A 22,391-nucleotide genomic window follows, 5' to 3' on the forward strand; every position below is an offset into this window, starting at 1 on the left:
TTCTCAACAGAAATTATGCAGGCCAGAAGGGAGTGACAAGAAATATTCAAAGTGATGAACAGCAAGGACCTATAACCAAGATTACTCTACCCATTTCCCCTGGTATTAGTCTAATCAGGCTATCATAACAAAATGCCATTGACTGGGTGGCTTAAACAACAGATATTTGTTTTCTGGGTTCTGGTGAGAGCTCTCTTCTTGGCTTATAGAAGGCCACCTTCTCACTGTTCACACAGCATTTCCTCAGTGTGTGTCCTGGAGAGAGATCTCTCCCTTCTTCTTATAAAGTCACCAATCCTATCAGATTAGGAACCCATATTAAGACCTAGGTTACCCTTAATTACCTCTTAAAGTCCTATCTCCAAATACAGTCACACTGTGGGTTAGGGCTTCAACATGTGAATCTGGGGTACACAGCTCAATCCATAGCACCCCTACTCCTTCCCCAGCCATGTTCCTACCCTGACAGTCCCAGTGCAGACCAGGCTTGGCCCTCAACCCACAGCAAAGCAGACCTTCTTCCTGACTCTGGGCCCTTGGAGCCAGCCAGGAATTGTATTATAACTCTGTTTTGTGGAAGGCAGCTCAGCCTTTACCCCTCTCCAGCCGGATCTTGCCAAGGAGGGCAAGTGGAGCTTGGCTTGGAACAGGCCTCTGGGAAAAGGAGACGAGCCAGGAGGAGGGAACCAGACGGGGAGGAGAGGGAGAGTGTCACTCACTTGCTCATTCATTCATTCACCAACTATGTGCTGAGCTCCCAGATGAACAGTGGATGAGGCACCCCAGGGTTGACCAGGAGATGGAGGAGAGCCTGAATGTGCCCCAGGAGAGATGCTCTGTCCTCCACAGCATCAGATTTGACACCGGGTGAATACTGAGGCGGGACATATCCCTAGTTCAGCTCACTCCCACTTGTGCATGTACTTGTGCACACACGCACCCACGCACGCACATGCACACCTTCCATCTTCTGCAGCAAGAGTGAGAAGCCTTTATAGTCAGCCAGATCTGGAAGCAGGAACCTGTGCCATTGACCAGCTGCCTGATTTAAGAGCAAGTCACTCCTCTGGACATTGAGCCTCCATTTTCCCCAATTGCAATACCCATCCCATAAAATTATGGTTATGGGCCCTGGCCAGGTAGCTCAGTTGGTTAGAGTATTGTCCCAATACTCCAAGGTTGTGGGTTTGATCCCCAGTCACGGCACATACAAAAATCAGCCAATGGATGCATAAATAATTAGAACAATAACTCAATGTCTCTCTGTCTCTGTCTCTCAAATTAATAAATAAAAAATAAAATAAATTAACGTTATGGGAAGCCTAAACACACACTGGACATGAATGCACTTTGGGGCCTACATAGTACAAATGTTTGCTATGAAAAGAAAGCACTGCTATCTTTCACTAAGCACCTAAGGCAATGCCAAGTACCATGCCCCTGGAACGGGGGCTCTGGGAGAAAAGCGACTCACCTCGTTCACCGCTGACTCCCCTGAAACAGTGCCTGGCACACATCAGGCCTCCTACAGCAAGTGTTTGTGAGGAGCTTTGCCATATGTTATCTCATTGGATCTTGACAGCACGACCTAAGTACTATTATTTATCCTCCTCTGTTGGCTATGGAACTATGGGTTAGGTAATTAAGTCAATGTCCCAGTTTCCAACCATAGTAAGTGGTGAAGTGAGATTTGAAACCAAGCAATCTGGACCCAGACCCATGGTGAGGATGATAAGAATGATGACATTTGGAGCTTATGAAACCAGAGGTTTAGTCCCCTGCCTCCGCCACATGCACCAGGATAGGGTCCCCTGCCCTCCCTTTTGGTGTTTCTGCCAAACTCCTCTTCTCCCCTCAGGGATCAGGTTCCCCGGCCCACCCTGGTGCCCACCTCAGGCTGCTCAGGATGCTGACAAAATCACCACACACACACACACACACCCCTTCTGCCTGGAAGGTGGCACATCTTCCTTGGTCATCTTCCACCTAGAATCTTCCACCAGGACCTCCTTCCTTCCTCCCAAACGATAGCCCTTATTACTTAGTTTCCCCTTTCTGGTGCCGAAAGAATCCTGTTCCACTTGGCTGCCCCACTGGGAGATCGTACAAAAAGAGCCCCACTGAGCTCTAATCTGCTTCTACCACCAGCTTGTTTATGCCTCCAAGCAAGCAAGTCACAAACTCATGTAGGCCTCAGTTCCCCATCTGTGTAATGGGTGAACTCTGGTCTTCCCGGAAGTGACCTTTCCCGGCTTTTAGGCTACAGCCATTTCCCTCTCTCTCTCCATCCCACTCCCACCCGCCACCCTCCTTTCCCCCACCCCACCCCCACACACACCCTCTCCAGCCAAGATACTGCCCTGCTCTCCCCAAAGCTTCTTGTGTGGTCTCTCCTCCCACCCACCTCCCACCCCAGAAATTCAGGCTCTGTCTCCTGGCAGCCTCTGCTCTTCCCCTGCTCTGGACCTTCCCTTTACTTTGGCTTGTGCTGACCCTCTCTTCCTCTACCAGTGCCCCGAGTCCCCCACAGGCCACCAGAGTCCCGCCACAAAGCCACCATCTGCAAATAGCACAACTGGAAGCTGCCCCCCAGTTTGCAGGGCTATCTCCCCTCATTAGAGCCCCAAGAACCTCCGCTGCAGGGGTTTACAAGGCCATTTGAGTGTTAAAGGCAACCCTCCCCACACCCAAAAGAAAAAGTTTCAAAAGCTTTTAAGGTCCACTTACATATAAACCCTTCTGGGCTTATTGCCTGGGACTTGGGACTCACCCACCCCTAAATTCGAAGAAATCTCTTCTGGGGAAGGGTTTTGTTTTTACCACAGCCGCTCCCTCGTCCAGGGCTTTTGGAAGTGGGGGTGGTCACAGGTCCTGGGAGCACAGTTCGGGCTGGCCTGGCCTGACCCTTCAGGCCGCGATCAGGCCAGGGGTCACTGAGCAGTCACATGTCACTTTGAATGAGAAGCCTTGAACTGAGGCTGAGAAATGAAGTTGGGAAACAGCTCAGCCAAAAGCAATTGGGCTTTTTTTTTTCCTCTGCTTTCGTGGGGGAGTGGGGGAGAGCGGGGCGGGGGCGGGGGGGGGGCTCTATTGTCCAACTAACCTTCCACGATGCTGGAAAATTGAATTTATTTCCTGAGCAGTCTGATCCAATTTCCCCTGGGTGGGAGTGAGGTTGGGCTCCCCCCCCCCCTCCCCCCTGCTGCTCCAACTAGAAGCTTCTGGCTCTACTCAGAGACTGGACCCTGAGCCCTGGCCCAGCCAGGCAGCACCCCACCCCCAATCCGATCCCCCCTCCCACTCCTGCATGTGGGGGAAACTTTCTCAGGAGCTTCAAGTTTCCTTGTCCTTCTCACTCAGCACCCAGCTGTCTTGGCCTGTCTCCCACACACTCCAGCTTTCCGTGCATGCCCCTCTGAGTCCCCGGGGCTCCCCCCTCTGCCTCTACCCTCCAGGGCTCCAGGGCAAGCCGATAGAGAGAAGTACAGCTGTAAAGCATTTGTGCTGGCCGCCAGGCTGGCGGGGGAGCCATCTGCAGCGGGGTAGCTGCCAGGCCTGAAATGACGAGAACCTTGGGCCTCAGCCCAGCTCCAGCCAGGCCCCAGCCCTTCCACCCCAACCCTCAGCACAAGAACCTCTGTCTGCCAAGACCAAGGAGGCCAGGGGTGAGGAGAATGACCTGGAGGCCACTCCAGGAGCCAGGGGGCAGGCACAGTCAGCCCCTACTTGGCACCCTGCCGCTGAGCTTCGATGTGGGGGTAAGGAGATTGCCCTAGGCTCCAGGACTGCCCACCCAAGCCCCCAGAACAACTTGTCCTCAACTGGTCCCCACACCACTGCCACCCTCCAAGGTCAAGAGCTCCTCACCACCTCCACTTCCCCTTAGTCTGTACCCCTCCACCCTCCCGGCGAAGGACTCTGAAGGAGTGGACTGCAGAGACAGACCTCCGACCCCATCGGGCCCATCTGGTTCCAATCAGGAGAACAGGTTCCCAGATCATGGAGGGCGCATGGGGGAGGGAGGCCTCACAGCCCCATGGGCACCCCCAGAGCCCTCCCCTGAGTGCAACCCCCTCCCATTGGTCACCTTTCACCTCTCAGATGGGCCGCACACACCTGGGCCTCATACATAGCCACCAGAGGGCTAGGTGAGACAGACTATTCCAACCCAATAGTCTGTCAACATAAGAAACGTCCAAAGCTGTAAGAATTTTTGAGAGGTGTTTGTTTGTTTGTTTGTTTGTGGGTGTTTTTTAGTGAATTTGAGCCAAACTGATGGCAATTGCCGAGAAGCAAAAGCAAAGCAAGGGGGAGAAGGTGTGGAATCTCTGGGATTGGATGAAAAATAAAGCAAACAGACACTCCTTTTACATAGCTGGGTATAGGAGAGTTAACTCTGACAATTAACATGATAATGTGAGAAATGGCTCACCTGTCCAAATTTTCAAATGACGGACTAGGAAACAGAAGCATGGCGAAAATGCAGGGCGCCCATTTTACAGGAACACATGTGGGTAGACCCTCCTCCGGTTCCTCATTGGCTGAGGACTGTTTGGTCATCTATTTCCTAATAGGTCGCCTTGGCCTTCCTGTCTCCCATTGGGTTACTTTTAAAAAAAAAAAAATAGGCTGGGGCCTTCTCTAGTTGCCTACACCTCCCTTTGGCTCTAGGGCAGTGGTTCTCAACCTGTGGGTCGCGACCCCTTTGGCGGTCGAACGACCCTTTCACAGGGGTCGCCTAAGACCATCCTGCATATCAGATATTTACATGACGGTTCATAACAGTAGCAACATGACAGTGATGAAGTAGCAACGAAAATAATGTTATGGTTGGGTCACAACATGAGGAACTGTATTGAAAGGGCCAGAAGGTTGAGAACCACTGATCTAGGGGAATCTTCCTAGGACATGTGCTATCGGCCCAGATCATGGGCCCATATGGGCGTACATCTCATACCCTCCCCGCCCCACACCCTGTTTGCTCTGGGGAAATTCAGTAATGGCCTGGCCACGTGCTGTTTCTTTTCTATGAAGATAAATCAGAGGCATTTCTTACAATAACAATAACAATGAGGGGACTTGTGGTCTCTGCTCAGGTGCCGAGGTTGCCCATTGAGGGGTCTGGAGAAAAGGAAATTACTTTGATATTCCAAAGGCGTGTTATCAGGTGTGTTATAGTATGTAGATACAAAATATGTAGATCACAAAAAGACAACAGGCTCAGTTAAGGTAAAGATTGATCTTCCTTAGGGAAAAATACTGGCCTAGGACATGACTACCCACCATGAACGGCTTTTAGTTAAAAAGTTTGCATTTCAGACCACCCTCTGTGGTGACTTTCGGTCTCTGAGTTTGTAAGGCTGCCATGCGGGGCTCCCCTGAGCTTGTCGGGGTTAGTATGTCGCCCCTTTTTTGTCCATACGTCTAAGCACAGACCCCAGACATCTGTCGGTAGTTAGATGTCCAGACTGCAGAGGAGAAAAGGGAAACCGAAGGAACAGGGAGGGAGAAGAAGGGCTGCAGAGAAGCAGGGCAAGCAAAGGTCCAGGAAACCACCAGATCCCAGCAGCCCCTTGTTATGAGTGGGGTCCTAATAGCACCACTTCCTGACCTCGGCCCAGGCCCTGTTCACACGCTCTGCCCACTGGTCTTCACTCCATACATAGGAATTACCATCCCCACTTGACAGGTGGGAAAACTGAGGCTCTGACCTCAGTGAAAGTCTTACCTGCCCACCCTCACCCAGCTGGTAAGCACTCACACCCAGCAGGTGTGATTCCAGAGTCTGAGCACCAGGCTGCTCTCTGGGAAGTCAGGGCTGCCTCGGCAGCCCCATGCCCCAGGGTCCCCATCTTGCCTTCTCTGCTGTCTCCAGGCTTGGACCAGGCGGGAGCCCAGTTCTGGAGAAATCTACCCTCCTTGGCCAGGCCCTGCTCTGATTCCCCAACCCTCACCCTCCCAGACCCAACCTCTGCCTCCAGGCCCAGGGAAAAGAATACAAACCTGAAAATATAAGCCTCCCTGGTCCTGGCTTAGCGCCCGAGTTCGAATCCTGGCTCTCAATGAGCTTGGCATCTGGGCCTCAACCTCCCCATCGATAAGATGGACTGAGTTGTCTAAAAGTGGGTCGAACAGCCCAGTTGGTGTGGGCATGGTTTGGTGGTTAGGCGGCAATCTATGAACCAAGAGGTCACAATTCCATTCCAGGTCAATGTACCCTGGGTTTCGGGCTCAATCCCGTGCGGGGCATGCAGGAGGCAGCCAATCAGTGATTCTCTCTCATCATTGATGTTTCTATCTCTCTCTCCCTCTCCCTTTCTCTCTGAAATCAATAAAAATATTTTTTTTAAAATAAAAGTGGGTTGTTCAGTGAATCTGTGATTACCCAACCCCCATTCTTATCCTAAACAAACCTCGAGACTTCCCCTTGGCCTGGGTGGTCTTTACAAAGAACGTTCTGACCCCAATTTCAGAATTTAGAGCTGGCAAGGGGGCCAGGAGAACAGCCCCCGCTCCCCACCCCCTCACTCCCCCCACCCCCCACCAGCCGTGGAAGCAGCTGATCTCCGTTTCTGCCTGAGGGGACTTCACTGCCGCCTCTGCTGAAAGCAATTTGTCATGCCCTGAATTAAGTGGTTCCAAAACGGGTTTAATTTCAGTTTAATGGCTCTGTTTTTATGTGTAATTAAATACCATTGCATGGCGAAAATATGTTGTTTGCACTTCAGAGTGTGTGTGTAAGGGCCTGGGAAGCCAGCCCCACCGGGTTTCTACTCACTCCCAGGCCCCACCAGCCCCTCCCCTGGCCTGGCTGGAATTGTCTAGGTTGTGGGGAAGGGGATTAGAGATGTGGGGAAGACAGGGGGGCAGTGAGGACAGAGGCAGTCCTAGTGGTGCCTGCTGGCTCAGTAGAGCATGTTTCTAATTATCTATAGCACACACACACACCCCTACTCCCCGACCCCTGGGGCCTCAGACATAGAAGGGATAGGTCACTCTGACAGTGAAGATCTAATTAGACCCTTGGCTGGCTGGAGTGGTGTCTGCTCCCCGAGGGTGTGCCCAAAAGTGCCCCATTGTCTCTCCTCTGCTTACTGTTTCCATTAACTCCCCCTCCCCCCTGACCCTTTCCCCTGACTCACAGGCAGGGCCCCTTCGCCTCCCCTCTTCCCTGGGACCACCCAACATTCCAGCCGCCAGCCTACCTCCCAGCTCCATCCAACCACATCATCTTGACTTTCTTTAGGTCAGAGGTGACATTGACATAGGGGTCTAGAATGCAGGGGGCGTTTCTCTGGCTGGGAATGTTCCAGGGCCATTTACCACACAGCCATATCTCCTCTCCCACCCCCACGTCCCCCGACCCCCGTCTCCCCCACTCCCTCAGGACGGGGCGGGGGCAAGCAGGCGCCCCAAGTCCTGCGTGCTTCAGAACATTCCTGGAGCAGCTTGGGGGAATCTGGCCCCGAGAGCGGAGAGGCTGGTCGGAGCAGCCTTTTCCTGGAAGGAGTTGGAGCCTTGGCAGTGGCTGGAACCTTGGGGCCCTGATAGGAGGAGGGGCCGGGAGGCTTGGCCAGCTCTCCTGCAATTTCCCCACCTGAATCCAATACCAGAGTCAGTCCAAGGCTCCATTTTTTTCTTCCTGCTCCCACCCAGCCTTCTTGCCAATGGAAAACCCAGCCCCCCACCTCCAGCCCACATCAGGGCTGGATCTCCACTAATGAGCTGGGAAATGGAAAGCAAATGCCTGATGTGGCTCGGCACCTACCTATGGCCTAATCCTGGCAAGATGGCCCCCATCCTCCTGCTCCAAGCCACAGGGGGGGGGACATTTTTTGGGGGGGAAGGGGGAGCAGGACAGAGCACTGAGGGCTGTGGTTTTAAGTTATCCAGGTATGGTGGCCCCACCAGGACATAATAGTTTGGTCCTTGCCATCTCCTCCTTTCTGCCTCTGCCAGAGATGCTGATGCCCTTGTAGCACCTAGAGTGACCATTTCAAGGGTTTCTGGAATCTAGGGTGGGAGGGCCTAGTGCAAACCAGGCCGGCAAGTCCTCTCTGGAGCCCGCTTCTCCCACAGTGACACTGCCCAAACCATTCACTTTGTCCAGGGGAGTGTCCCCGTGGACACTGAGCTGCCCTTATTTCCTCCTTTTTTGACACCTAGGACCTGGCTCTTGGATCATGGGGCGAGCACCAGGGGTTGGGGTGGGGGTGTTTCTGTGAGGTGTGGAACGCCCCCACCCAAGTGCACATCCTCTAGTCTCTGATGCTAGACAGCTCCTCCCAAACCCTGCAGGGGACGCCTAATGAGCGAGGGTCATTCTTTCATAGCCAGGAGGGAAGTACACACCTGAATTTCTTATTCCCTCTCTCCTCACCTCACACACATTCATTCAGATTCATAGAGCAGCCCACATATGGACACACCACACAAATGCACTCATCCATACACACCCAGACCAGGTATATGTGCCCTGTAAAAGCCCACACTCTCACATTTCAGCTATCACTTTGCTATATTCACACACGTGTGCACGCACGCACACGCGCACACACACGCCATCAATATACATGTATCACAGAGGCACACCCCAGGCCATGTATGCAGCTACTTCCCAAGCAGACCCTGCTCTTTCCGGAGGCCCGTGAAAGGAAAAGGACCCCCTACCACCCATGGCCAAGGGTGCGAGGCTGGAGCATTTAAAGAGATACTTCAGGGATCAAAAGAGAAACTTTTCCTGCGTTTGGTTTAGGGACCTAGAACTTGATCGGCAGCCTACACCCACCTTCTACCCCAACATGCCTTGGCCTTGGCCCCACAAATAGGGGACTCTCTGAAAAGTGGTCAGGGGTGGAGAGAACAACCCTCAGCACCTGTCACTTTGTTATCTCCTGCTGCCAGGGGCCCATGGTGCCTCAGGGAGACTAGAAGGCTGAGCTAGAGAGATGAGGGGGGACTGCAGCCCCAGACTCAAAATGCAGACAGCACAGGTGCCAGCACATCAGAGGCCTGGCAGCACCTCTGGAACTGGGGAGGGCCTAGGAATCCAGGAGCTGGCCAGACAGGAGGGTGCGCCCCCAGAGGCCAGATCAGACAGGAGGGCGCTCCCCCAGAGGCCAGATCAGACAGGAGGGCGCTCCCCCAGAGTGCAGCAGCTTGGCGCACAGGGTCCCGGGCTGCCTGTGAACTCCCAGAAAGGGACCTCCACCCAAGAAATCAGTGCCTGGCCCTGGCTGGTTTGGCTCAGTGGATAGCGTGTGGGCCTCCGGACTGAAGGGTCCTGGATTCAATTCTGGCCAGGAGCACATGCCTGGGTTGCGGGCTCGATCCCCAGTGGGGGGTGTGCAGGAGGCAGCTGATCTATGATTCTCTCATCGTTGATGTTTCTCTCTCTCTCTCTCCCTTCCTCTCTGGAATCAATAAAATATATTTTTTAAAAAAGAAATCAGTGCCTGGCACAGAGGTCCGGGAGGGGAGGGACATTAGGAAATGACCAGGAATCCAATCGTATCACAAGGGCACACATTTGGGGGCTGCCACCAAAAGTCCACAGCCTGGTGTGCCCAGGACAGCAAGATCAAAGATGCCCCCACTCTTGACCCCTCGACCCATCAGAATCAAATCTCAGCACAACCCCCAATCAGGAATCCAGGCAGGCAAAGCTGTGGAATGTGGTGGAAAGTTTACCCCTTTCCCAAGCTTCAGGTCAGCGCCTCCCCCGCCCCCAAATTAATAAATCAAATCCAGATGCAAACCCAACCGGCCTGATGCCCTAGGAAATGCCCCAGTTTCACACACCAGCTGATCCCAGGAATAGTTCTGGCCCAGCAGGGCTGTCCGGCTCCCTCCCTCTGTTTGGAAGCCAGTATTTCCTCACCAGGAGTCTGAGCACAGAGCACAGACTTGAGGGGCAGGGAGGCCCCTTGGGAAGAGGCTGCAGGGAGAGGATGGTGAATTGGCTGAGTCTTAGCGTCTTTCTACCATGTAGGATAGTCCTCCCATCCCTGGTACACCCCTGTCTCTAATTTAAATAAACAAGCAAAACACAATTGTATTGTTTTTTGTTTTGTTTTGTTAAAAAAAAAAAAAAAAGAAAGACATCATGGCCAACTGGTAGGTCCCTAAGTCTCCTTCCATCCAGCAAGCCAGAAAATGCCCAGGGGGCAGGGTATGGGGCGGGAGCTGTAGGGAAGGAGGTGTGGAGCAGGAGGCAGAGGCCAAGCTGTGAGCCAGATGGAGTCATCCTGGTGATTTCACGGCTCTGACTACGAATGGAAGGAAACAGGACCCCAGGCAAGTCCCTCACTCCCCACAATCCCATTATGCTGGTCCTTTTCTCCATCAGGCACACACATTCCAATTACACATTCTTTCCTCCCACCCTGACTGCGCAGACAGGGGCCCCACCACCCCACCCCTCTGTCTTGCAGGCCTTCCTAGGACCCTCTTACCTACTCCACAGCAGGGATCCGCTGCCAAGCAATCAAGCAGATGGCATTACCCCCAACCCCCAAAATAGGCTTGTCTTGGAGGGCCTGGGGGCGAAGAGAAGAGGAGCCTGGCAGCCCTTAGCTTTGGGCCTGGTCTCCTGACCATTGAGCCATCTGCTACCCCACACCTTCCCTGTGGCCTCTGCTCTACCACTAGATTGAGGGAGGGACAATGGTCAAGGTACATGTCTACTTTCCTCCTCAGATTATGGGCATGAACTTCTCTTCTCCCACAGACTTGTGTTCACCTTGTAGGAGGTGGGCCCAATGTCCAAATCAGAGGAAGTCAGAATAAGGGTGCCCCCACCCCGGGCTGAGAACTAGAGCTGGCATGTAATATGTAGCCAGTAAATGTGTTTAGATGGCTGAATGAATAAAAGAATGAATGAATCCAGGGTCAATTTGGAAACACACCAGGGCTCCCCATTGCCACTCTGACCTCTTAGGCTATCTAAGCCCAAAGAGGACACCCCTAGGCTCCGGCTCACCCCAAGGGTACATCCATGCTCATCAACACACACACACCACACACATGCTGAGGAAAACTTCTGGGCCAGAGACAGAGCCAGGACTCAGGTCCAGGCTCCAGGTCAGCTCTGTAGCCTCCAGGGGAAGGGGGAGCAGGGGGCAGGGAGCCCCCTGCCTGCTGGTAGGGCTCACTCGTGGAAGCTGTCAGCCAACTGGTGGCAGTCCAGCTCCTCCTTCGGCTCCAGGCCCCCCGGAAGCTTCACTCCTGTCTTCCGGTCCACACACCAGCACTTGCCACGCTGCCCATCCAGGGCTGGGTGGCACTGTCAAGACAAGGGCATGAGAGGTCAGTCAGCTGGGCCCCAATCCCAGCCTGGTCCCCAAATCAGACAATTGCTCCAAGATGACCCCTGAGGCCAGACGCTCTCTCATGAGCACATATCTTCTGAGCTCGCTGGAGTAGAGAGATAACTTGGCCAAGAAGGAAAGGTCCAGAGAGTTTTCAAAGGCAGGGCCCTGAGGAAGTTCTATGGCCTTCCCAGCGGGGAGACTGGATCCATAGGATTTCGAGGTGAAGCTGGATTTGAAAGACTAAGGTACAGGTCGGAGATGTTTTGAGTGTGTTCCCATTAGGTTGGGACTTTTAAGAATGGGATTAAAGCCCGGCTAGTGTGGATCAGTGGTTGAGCATCAACCTATGAACCCGGAGTTCATGGGGTTCGATTCTTGGTCAGGGCACATGCCCAGGTTGCGGGCACCATCCCTGGTGGGGGCGTGCGGAAGGCAGCCAATCAATGATTCTCTCTCATCATTGATGTTTCTATCTCTCTCTCCTCTCCTTCCTTTCTGAAATCAATAAAAATATGTATTTTTTAAAAAGAGTAGGATTATGGGTAATAGCGGGATCCAAGTTGAAGTTAAGGTAGCATTAGGATATGAATTGCAGTTGAACTGGGAATTAGAACTAAAACTTGAGTTGGGTGAGTCTCAGAGCCCAGGTCAGAAATAGAGTTGGGATAAAGATAGAGGTCAAAGTTAGGACAACTAAAGCAGTTGGGCTCAAGTTTGGGTCAGGATTAGAACAGGAAGCGGAGGGGGGGGGGCGGGGGTGGATAGGGAAGGCAGGGGGCAAAGGTGTATTTAAGAGTCGGGATTAAAGTTGAAGTGAAGGTCATCTCAAGGGTCAGATTTAGTCTGTGGATCAAGGGTAAAGGGTCAGAACTTTCAGTAGGAAAAATAATTAGGGGAAGAAAACCCATAGAACTGTCGACACAACGAATGAAACCTAATGTAAACTATGGATTAGTTACTAATAATGTATCAGTATTAGTTCCTCAATTATAACAAATGTACCACACTAATGCAAGAGAATAATAGGGGAAACTGGGTGTGGGGGAGTAGATGAGAATTCTGCACTTCCTGCTCAATTTTCTGTAAACCTAAAACTTCTCTAACAGAGTTTATGACCGCTTTTTTAGTTAGGGAAAAAAAGATTTTAAAAATTGGGACCAAAAAACATTGGTGTTGGGGGAAAAAGATTGGAGATAGGTTTGGCATTGGTTTAAGGGGGGCCTCATTGATTCCCAACTCACGGCACACCACTCATAACATCCTCAGGCCATCCTGGGATGTGCAGACTCAGGGGCAGCCTTTCTTCTAGCGAGGCCTCTGCTGGCTGCATGGCAGTCCACTTTGAGGATTTGTCATAGAGCGTGAAGCGTGAGGATGTGTGTGTCTATGCCCACAAGGGGCTGGAGAAGGAGATCCAGGCCAGGGCTCCCCAGGGAACACCCAACACGAGGCACCCCCGTGCTCTGCCAAGATATGCCACCCTTCCATATGGGCCCAACTCTGACAGGCCAGAGATGGGGCTGGAGCAGGCCAGCCTTCTTGAACATCCTAGCTTCCTGGTGGCTTGTCAGAGGAACCCATGTTCCAAGGGTATGAGGGGCACAGAGGTTTCTACATTCATGTCTTCTCTTCTGCCTACCTCCTTCCTCTGCTTCCACCTGAAGCCCCTAACTCCAGCTGTCAGATCTGGCATCATCTCCATCCTGGCGGTACCCCAAATGGTTTGGCTACTCAACTTGGGGTAAGGGTCAGGCTGTTTCCTCCTTTCCTAACCCCTCATGACTTAGTCCCTCCATTTCCAGGGGAGACAGACATTCGAGGACGAAGGAGAACTACTCATAGGAAGGGAGTAGGGCGAGTGAGAAAGTGATGGGAGGCAGAGCTTGGCAGGAACACCAGGTGAACGTCTCAGATTGTAATCAAGAGATGAAAATAGTCCTGGATGGGGAAGCAGGATAGTTAGTCTGCCATTAACTTGTTCTGTGACTTTGGGCCTCAGCCTCCTCATCCCAAAATGAGTGATGTGGGCAAATGAGCTGAGGTCCTAAAGCTGGGGGGAAGGTTTGGGGAGGATCCTAGGGTTTGGGGACCCTCCCCTTCCTGAGACATTTATCATGCATGACCCTGTCTAATGCCCCTGGAGCTGAGGCCAGAGCCCAGCAGGAGAGAGATGGTGACCCACCTGCTTGGGGTGGAAGTTGCCGTTGCGGTCGCAGTTGGGGATGGGGATGATGTAGAGGTCCTCGTGGGTGCGGCTCTGGGAGGCGGCCAGCCGCTCCAGGGCCCGGTGCAGCTCACTCTGGCAGGCGCCCTGGGGCTGGAGGAGAGAGGGAGGATGAAACTGCTCAGCAGAAGAGAAGAGGGGCAGGAGAACCAGGAATGGGGGTCATCTCAGGACTGAAGGCCTTGAAAGGAGGGTCAAAGCCCAGAGGTCAGGGTCAGGGCCCAGGGAGGTGAAGGGAATGGCTTGGGTTCTGGAGACATTGGTGGGAAGAGTAGAGGGACATTGAAGACAGGATCTTGGGCCAAAGAGCTTCTACAAAGGAGAGGTGTGAAGTGAAGGAACCCTGGGGGGAAGGAGCTGTAGAAACCTATGGAGGAGGCCTGGAAGGGGGTGATGTCTAAGCAGGAGGGATGAATGAAATCATGCAATCAACAACTTGTAAGATCCAGGAACGGAGCCATCAGAACCATCCGTCAGACAGGACATTTGCCAGACTCCGGAACAGGGTCCCAAGGCCCCCTGCTCTGGCCAGCATTAACCCTTTAGAGATTGAGAAGGTCTCGGGTGGAGAATCCCAGAGAAGGGTCAAGAAATATCAGGAAGCTTGGGGCAACCATGAGTTACCAACCAGGATAGAAGTATTTCAGTATTTAAAAACCACTTCAGCTGTACCAATATAGAGAACTACCGAGCAGGAATGGAATTTTAAGGAAAGGAATGAGGACCCTCTGGATCCTGACAATGTATACTCTACCCCGTAGGCATCCAAAGAATGTTTACTGGATAAACATAGGCCAAGATGTGGTGGTGGTGGTGGTGGTGGTGGGGTGTCTGTGAACATGTGCATTTGAGGTCAGAGGTCCTCACCATAGGCCGGACTTCCTCCCGGGGAGCCCCGATGACCTTCATCTTGCCCCCATTGGTGTTGCGGTCTCGAATTTTGGCGAAGTGCTTCTGCAGGCACTTGCGGTCATGCGCGCTGCAGGGGCTGAAGCTGTTGTTGGGGTGGTCACCCTCATCCTTGTCTGCAATCAGGCCAATTTGGGGAGAGGTCAGCACTGGGAAAAGACCGAGCAGCACACCAACCCAGCCTCCCACCTGCTTTCTGCTTCTTGGGGGTTCTCCAGCCTGACACGGGAAGTGTGGGGGTCTAGGAACAGGAAAACATCAAGACAGCACTCCCCTCTCCTCCCCACTCCCCTGGAACTCCTCAGGACACTATTCTTCTTTAAGTCCTTGACTTGCCCCTCACCCCACCCAGTCCGGCACTCAGATGAGTCACCAGCTGCAGCTGCCCAGACAAGAGGTTCCCCTGGGCTCTGCTGGGAGGTCTGAGGCAGGCAGGGGGGCCCCCCCACCAGATCTTTTCTCCTTCTAGTCAGCTCCTCCTACCACCCCCCTTTCCATCTGCTCTCTCTTCCTGTCTCCTTTCCTGCTCTTTTCAGCGTCTGGCTGAGCCAGCCACAGGATCCCGAGGGCTGTCAGCCCTGCTGACCCTCTTGCAAATGGCCAGAATCAAAGTTTCCATGAGTGATGAGAAATCCAACCCAACAAGCTCTCCCCATTGGCTGGACGGGAGAAAAGTGAGAGTGGGTGTGTGTATGCCTGCGTGTGCAAGTGTGTGTACACTTGTGTAATGCTCTGTGTGGCCCTAGGACCAAGAGAATACCTTCCCCATCCCTTCAATCCCCTACCCTTAGACTTCAGACCCCATCCAAAGGCCATGTCTGTTGCCCAGTCAGGGCACTGGGGATCTGGAGATGGGGGTGGAAAGGCTGGGCCTGCACCCCTCCTTGGGATCTCATGAAAAGACTCTATCTGAACTCAAGAAAAACCCAATTGCAACTGCTGCTTCTCCCTCCAGGCAGCCAAATCCAGACAACAGGGCTGAGCTGGAGAAAGGGGTTACAGATCAGAGCCTCCTCCGAAATGCTCGGCTTGGCAACTCTCGGCTGGCCTGAGTGCAAAGCCCCTGCCAGCATTCCAGATGTTGGTGACCAGACAGACGGTTACATCTGGTTTGTGTCAGGATTTCTTTTCTTTTCTTTTCTTCTGAGGAGTTAGCAGGTTCCTCCAAGTATGGCAGTGGTCCCAGAGCTGCCTCTGGGTCAAATGGTATTTTTCTGCCTGGCCAGAGTGAGTCGGGGATAGAAGGGGGAGGCCAGCTCTCTTTTTATTCTCCTAGTCCTGGGAGTGTGGGGAGAGACATGCGGATAAAGGAAAACCAAGCAAGGAAGAATCGAGACCCTCAGAAAGTCTTTGTCAAGATTCCACACCAACGGCTATTTATAAAATTGAGTCACCAAGGATGGAAAGAAGGCTCTGTCACGAGTAGAGGGCTGGCTTAGAAAGAGGAATCGGAGGGAAGAAATAAATAGAGCAGAGAGATATACCCCATCCTCCAGCATTCTTAACATCCCAAGAAGGGCAGTCCAGAGGGGACTCGTTTGTAACACCAACTCGAGTGCCCTTCCAACCTGGAAGGGTTTTATTGTCTTTGCAATGATACTTATTCCGCTTGGTAAATGGGCAGAATGTTCTTAGGTTCAAGGGGGCAAGGAAGAGTTTTCTATGAATGAGGCTGTCTCAGGAGGTAGAGAGCCCCACGGCCCTAAGGTGTGGAGCGTCTGAGTGGTTGAGGCCTCAAGAATCTAGAGACATCTGGAGTAGAAGTTCAACTGCAACCAGCCTTTCCAATGCTGAAATTCTGTGAGTCGAAGTCCACCAATGACCAATGCTTGAGGGTTATTAGTGGATATTTGGAAATGTGTATACCTTAACTTGAGCGGTATCATTAAGGACAACTGGGTCCACTCACTGAAAGCTGGGGCTGCGTGGAGCCTAGAAGCATGGCTTATGTTCTTGTGTTGGGAGGGCCCCATGTCACATAGAGGTTACCTGGGGAAGATGGGCAGGCAGCATGCCTGGTCTCCCCATTTTTTGTTTCCCCACCACCCAGCACACGTGTGCCTAGCTTGTGTGTAAGCTTAGAGAAGAACACACCAAGACAGGGAGAGTAGCTCCTTAGTGTCTTTCATGGGGACATAGGTACCTGGACTATGTCCCTATCTGCCCACTCAGACACAGAGAGGCCGGAACTCAAGAATTACAAACATATGCAAACAATCACGTGTCTAGACACACACTTGTCCACGTGTGCACACCTACATGCACTCAGGCACTCTGACCCAGCCTGGACAGACACAGGCCTAGGGCAGGGCACACTGGCTATACCCGAACTTGTTGACTTTTCATTTCATCTGTAACTTTTCCTTGCCCATCACACCAAGGACCACCCCAGGGCCCACCCCAAGGCACCTGGCTTGGGAGGGTGAGTGTCATGGCGTTGAGTCTCTGAAAAAACGTGAACCGTCAAACCTCCAAAACTGGCCACCTGGCGCTGCTCACCCAGGTGGTGCCATCTGGAAAACCCCAATCCTGGTGGGCTCCCCCTCTGAGCAAGGGCTGGAGTCAGACCTAGCCCCCTGAAAGATCTGACCTCCTGAATTCCTGAAGGCTTGCTTGGGAGATGGGGTTTCCAAGGTAGACTAGGTCATGTCCTCCAGCTCCTGTTGGAGCGAGGCCAATGACACACAGCCACAGGGGAAACCTTGGTTTTTGCTCCAGCAACAGAGGAAGGGAAAGCACCCTTCCTCTGAAGAAGAGGCTTCACAGCTTTGGCACTACTGGCTGCAATGTTCATGGTCAAAGCTAGAGGATTTCCTCTTTCTTGCTGCCTGATTTCATCCCCATGATTCCTCCTCAACTCCAGCCCCTGCCCCACTCAAGACACCCAGAGTGAGACTGTGAGGTGGGTGGGCTCCAGGCATGACCTGGAAGGTCCCCCACCTGCCCTGGAAGCCCTTTTCCTTCTTCCCCTGGACTCTGGCTGGAGAAGTCAAGACCGCCATGTTGGGTACCAAACCCTTTCTTTGAGTTCTGGCTCAAGGGGTGTCTCCCTCACTGTTGTGACACACTGCTGGCCTCAAGAGTCAGAGACAAGGACAGCTGGCCTGTTCCTCCCTTGTTTACAGCAGGAAAAGGCATCAAAATCTGCCCTACCTCTCAACTCCTCTGCATGTCCCCCAGCTTTATTCCGTTGCCTACTGTCCCTCAAAATCCCAACATCAGAGGAAGATTTAAGCTTCAGGTTAAATCCATTCAGCGTCCTCTTCATCACCATCTTCATCACTGCTCCACTTTACTGAGCTCTTACTCCACGCCAGACATCCCACCCTGTGAGGCAGGTCCTATTGTAGACTGGGTGGGAGGGAAGGAGGAGGGGTTTATCTCTACTGCTCCTATGTCTTTAAACAGAAAGACTCCTGGTACCCAAGGCACCAATAATTCTCGCTTTCCCAATACTAAAAAAAAGTAATCATATTTAGCAGCTACGCTCCTCCTCCCTCCCTCCCACAAAGGCACAGAATTTCTGGGAAGGCCCTGTTCCCATGACACCACTGGGTTCCCAGTACTGCAGTAGGGGGGACAGTGTTTGCTGTGTTGACTAAAAATTAACCTGGCCTGCATGTTCCCTAACCCTGTCCCAGAGGAACTCCCCAATCCAAACGCCGATGCCACTGTCCACTCCTCCCGATTCCATGAATCCAGGGTCAGCGCTCTTATGTGGAATTGTGGATTTCTGACACACCTGTCCACCCCATCCCCACTTCTGGTGGCCTGAGTGGATTTAACCCACAACCTGTTCTGGCTCAAAAAGCTAGGACAGGAAGGTGGGGGAGCCTGGAGGTGGAGGGGGGCCTGCCCCGGGGCAAATAGTAAGCAACTGGGCCATAGTGACTGCCCTCCCTCAGTCACTTGCTGAAGCTCAGCCCCAAGAGGAAAAGGCAGAGAGAAGAGGCTTAGGTCCCCAAGCCTTGGGACCTAGGAGGGACAGTGGCCTATTGCCAGTGGGAAGCTAAAGAGAATAGTAGAGACAGGGGCCAAGCCCTGAACACATTGTCTCGCCAGAGACCTTGCAGGGCTGCTGCACAACTCTAGGGGGCGCCTTTCCCGTGGTTCTGTGCGGCCCAGGCTGTGGCAGAGGGTACTTCTGTGATGACTGGGAGGTAAGAGGGCAGGGACACAGCTTGCCAAGAAGGTGCCTAGTTTCCCCAGGGTCCCCCAGACTTAGCCTGTCCCTCTCCGGATCGTGCATGCACTGCACGGGTGGAGGACAGGCAAGGAAGGAGGGGTGGGGGTGTTAGAGACCTGGGCCCTGTAATCCAAAGGGGACCTAAAACCCTGGAAGGCGGGTTTGCATAATAGCCACAGGACAATTACACTGCTCATGCCTCTCCAAAGCTCCCAGGGACATGGGTTTTTCTCCACTACAGGATGGGGTGTTCCTTCCCAGCCAAGGAAAATGGGTGCCCAAGACCCTCTGAGGGTTCTTCTGCCCCCTGTTCAAGTTGGTGAGAGAGGAGGAGGCTACCACCCATCCTCATCAGTTGCCAGATAGCCGCTGGCTGGTGGAGGAGGGAGACACAAAGAGAATGTGGTCCTGTTAGACTCAGGGAGCCCAAGGGCTCAGCCCTCACTCCCACTCTGGTCTGGTACCAGCACCCCTCCTCTCCCACTGGCACTGGCATCTCTGCCCCCATGATCAGCGACGTATTCCCCCAAGGACTGCCCCCCTTCCCAGATGTGCTGGGTGCCAGGCTGGCATTTCTCCTAGAATGTTTTCTGCTGACCCATCTCTTTGTTGCCCAGGGGCAGGAAGGGCAGCGAGGCCTGAAGCCCAGACCCCTGGGGTCCACCTCCTTCCTGTTTTCCCTGCATCCTGCTCTCCTCCAGCTAACAAGCTGCAGAGGATTGAGGAAGTGGAGCGGTCTGGGACCCAGGGCAGGAAGTTTGGGGCCAGAGTCCCAGCATCCGGACTGCAACAATGGGAGCTTCAAACACCAGGAAAAGAGACAGACAGACAGACAGAGCGGCACAGGGAGAGCAAAACAGAGTCAGAGAGGGAACAAGATACAAAAGCAGACATACGGAAAGGCAGGCCGAGAGAGAGATTCCAAAAGTAACAGAAAGACAGGAACAAAGAAAGAGAGACAGGGACACAGGGACACAGAAAGAGGCTGAGATGAGAGTGAGAGAAGCAGGGCAACGGAAACAGAAAAGGGTAAGAAGACAGAGAATGAGAAAGAAACTGATGGTGGGCAGAAGATACTGGGGGAAGGAGAACCCCAGAAGGCTGCCTGTGAAACTAGAGCTGAAAGACACAGCAGGAAAGAACAAAGAGAAAGAAGGAAAAGAGCCTGAGAAAGATCAGAAGGAGCAACTGAGAGGCTCACTGAGAAATGGAAAAGAGAAAGGATAAGAAAGAGTTTAAGGCAAAGGGCCTCTAAGTCTGTCTCCCTCTCTCTCTTCTTTACCCTCTAGCCCACACCCGTTAGGTTTCTGCAGCTCTGGGCTGGGAGCCCAGACTTGCTTCTTTCTGCCACCTCAGATGGCACCTGCCAAGAGAAAAAAGAGGGATGCCTGTGGACCAGGGCAAGAAGAGGTGCCCAGGCCCGGCAGAGAGACCCCTGTCTTCCCAGTACCCCCCAAACGGCTAGGTGAGCTGGCCGGGGGCTTTGGGGAAGGGCAACTCCGCTGCCCCTCACCACCAAAGCCCCTCTCGTATGCATGTCGCAGTCCTCCCACCTCAATGTCAAAAGTCCAAGCTCTGGCTTTTCAGACCCCTGGGGTTTTCACCTGTGGTGAGGAGATCAGCAGCAGGAAGCTCCCCGACCCCCACCCCCACCCCGACCCCGACCCCCACCCCCATCCTCCAGTTATCTGGCTCATTTGCAGGCTGTGGGCTGGCCCAGGTCACTTAATTTTCCACTCTTGCACCAGCAGCCAAGACTACTCTTCCCAAGTAGGCATCCTTGGGAGGTTTGAGATGGAGGGATGGGACAGAGTCCTCCTTGACAGTGGCAACAGGCTGCTAGAGACTGGATAGCGGTTGGCTTGGCTGAGCCTGTCCCATGCCAGGAGGGCCCTGCCACGTACCTGCCTTCTCCTCAACTCCCGGGGGATTTTCAAGGACCTCCCGGGCCAGCCTTATTGGGAAAGGGGTTTCTGGGAGGGCCGCACACCAGGGAGGACGTGCAAGGGCCGAGGCACCTTACCGGTGGGCTGCAGGCTTTCCTGGATGGCCTCGATCTCCGCCTGTTCCATGCACACGCCTTGCCCGTGCATCAGGGTGTGCAGGGGCTTCTCCACGCCCCGGGGCGGGTAGCAGCGTAGGCCCGAGCCGCAGCGGGGGGTGTACACCCCGCAGGGCATCCCCTTGCCCAGGGCGCAAGTGGCACAACAGCCGCAGCCGGGCTCACGCACCAGCTCCTCGCAGCCCACGGGGGGGCGGCAGCGAGCCAGCTTCTCCTCGGAGCAGGTTGGGCAGTGGATGGCTTCGTCTCCCAGGCTCGGCCCGGGCCAGGCGGCCAGCAGCAGCGCGGCCACGAGGCAAAGGGGCAGCATGATCGGGCGAGGACGGGGCGCCGGCGCCAGGTGCGAGCAGAGAGCGCGGGCGCGCGGGCGGGCAGCGGGGGGCACACGGAAACAGCGCCTGAAGGGCCGGACCGGGAGAGCGTGGGGAGACGGGGCGGCCCCGCTGGCGGACAGAGAAGGAGCCGGGGAAGTTAGCAAGCGGGCTGGAGAGGAGCGATCCTGGCCACCGAGGCGCTGCGCCGCATCCTCGGCCGGGTCCAGAAGGCGGGGGGTAAGGGACAGAGCGGCGGCCTGGGACGGCTACCCCGGACTTTATAGCAGCCTCTGGCCACACCCCCAGCGCCTTCCCAGAGGTGGGGGGTCGGGCGAGGGAGGGAGGGCGAGGGGGAGCGGGAGAGGCGGCCGTTAGGGGGAGGGGGCGCTCTCCTGAGTCCCCGCCGCCGCCTCGGCTGCAGCTGAAAGTCCTTTTCTGCCCAAGAAGGAAGCGGCGCAGTTGGGAAGCCCTGATAGGCGCCGCCGAGACCGCCGCCGAACCAGAGCCCGGGAGGGGAGAGGAGGGAGATGGAGAAGCGAAGAGGCCCCCTCCCCCAACCTTGGAGGATTCATCCCGACCCACAGAGGTGGCCCCAGGCCCCCCACTGAGAGCACACCCTTGGACTCCGACTCCGGGTGGGCCCCGCGGATTCCGTCTCCCTGGCCAGTCCTTCCCACCCTACCCCAGTGCTTCCAGTCTCGACCAGTCGGGTGAGGTGAGGAGAGAGTACAGGCACACAACGAGGGGCCTAGAAGGGCCTCGTGGCCCTAAGACGTTAGTAGACTCTATTCACACTTGCCCCTTCCAACACCCTTCCTCTGCCAGTCTCCCAAGGTTCATGTGGGTGGGTCCTGGTCCCCTCTGCCTTCCCCAGTGGAATCACTGAACTGGGGAGGGAGGTGCCAGCCTCTTCCTCCCTCCCGGATATTTGCTTTTACTGCCCAGACCCACTCCTGGGAGGAGGGGTGGGAGGAGGGGCTTGGGAGATTGCCACTCTGTGTGCATACAAGTTGTGCAATGCACAACCCCAGAGGGCACCATTTCTCTTGCAGTCTTTGTAGATTTGTATAGGGTTTTGAGGAAGGGGCGCCTTTTTCTCATTCATCCAGTGTTGCTATTTGGGGTTGGCTAGGCCCTGTGTGTGATCCTATTGGTGCCTGTGTCCCTCACCCTTGCCTCAATCCTGCTGATTGGGAGGTCCACCAGGGTAACATTTGGAGCAGGGGCCCATCTCCTAGGTTCTCTCTCAGGTCCCCTGGTACTTCCCCCCACCCAACCCCCCAAACGATTCTGCTCTCTTGGAGCTGGCTTCAGGATAAGGCTCCTGCCCAAGCATAATCGGTGACCCACTGTGGATTTTTTTATTATTATTATTATTATTATT

General features: G+C 54.1%; 1 protein-coding gene across 1 annotated transcript; it reads right to left on the reverse strand.

Annotated features, from left to right (window-relative positions):
• Window positions 1-10,057: 10,057 nt before the first annotated feature.
• IGFBP4 (insulin like growth factor binding protein 4) lies at window positions 10,058-21,256 on the reverse strand. The gene is made up of 4 exons (XM_036339219.1): window positions 20,655-21,256; window positions 14,404-14,561; window positions 13,495-13,629; window positions 10,058-11,284 (listed from the first exon to the last, which is right to left on the reverse strand). The coding sequence occupies exons 1-4, from the start codon at window positions 21,001-21,003 to the stop codon at window positions 11,150-11,152; spliced, it is 777 nt and encodes a 258-aa protein (XP_036195112.1). The 5' UTR covers window positions 21,004-21,256; the 3' UTR covers window positions 10,058-11,149.
• Window positions 21,257-22,391: the final 1,135 nt, after the last annotated feature.

Source organism: Myotis myotis, unplaced genomic scaffold (genome assembly GCF_014108235.1).
Source record: "Myotis myotis isolate mMyoMyo1 unplaced genomic scaffold, mMyoMyo1.p scaffold_m19_p_17, whole genome shotgun sequence".
Lineage (NCBI taxonomy): Eukaryota > Metazoa > Chordata > Mammalia > Chiroptera > Vespertilionidae > Myotis > Myotis myotis.

Excerpts from the sequence above, each read along its gene's own strand:
- IGFBP4 (XM_036339219.1), bottom strand. The coding sequence starts at position 21,003 with ATGCTGCCCCTTTGCCTCGTGGCCGCGCTGCTGCTGGCCGCCTGGCCC. Across the intron at positions 14,562-20,654 it reads GGAAAGCCTGCAGCCCACCG|ACAAGGATGAGGGTGACCAC; the intron begins GTAAGGTGCCTC and ends GCCTGATTGCAG. Across the intron at positions 13,630-14,403 it reads GGGAGGAAGTCCGGCCTATG|CCCCAGGGCGCCTGCCAGAG; the intron begins GTGAGGACCTCT and ends TCTCTCCTCCAG.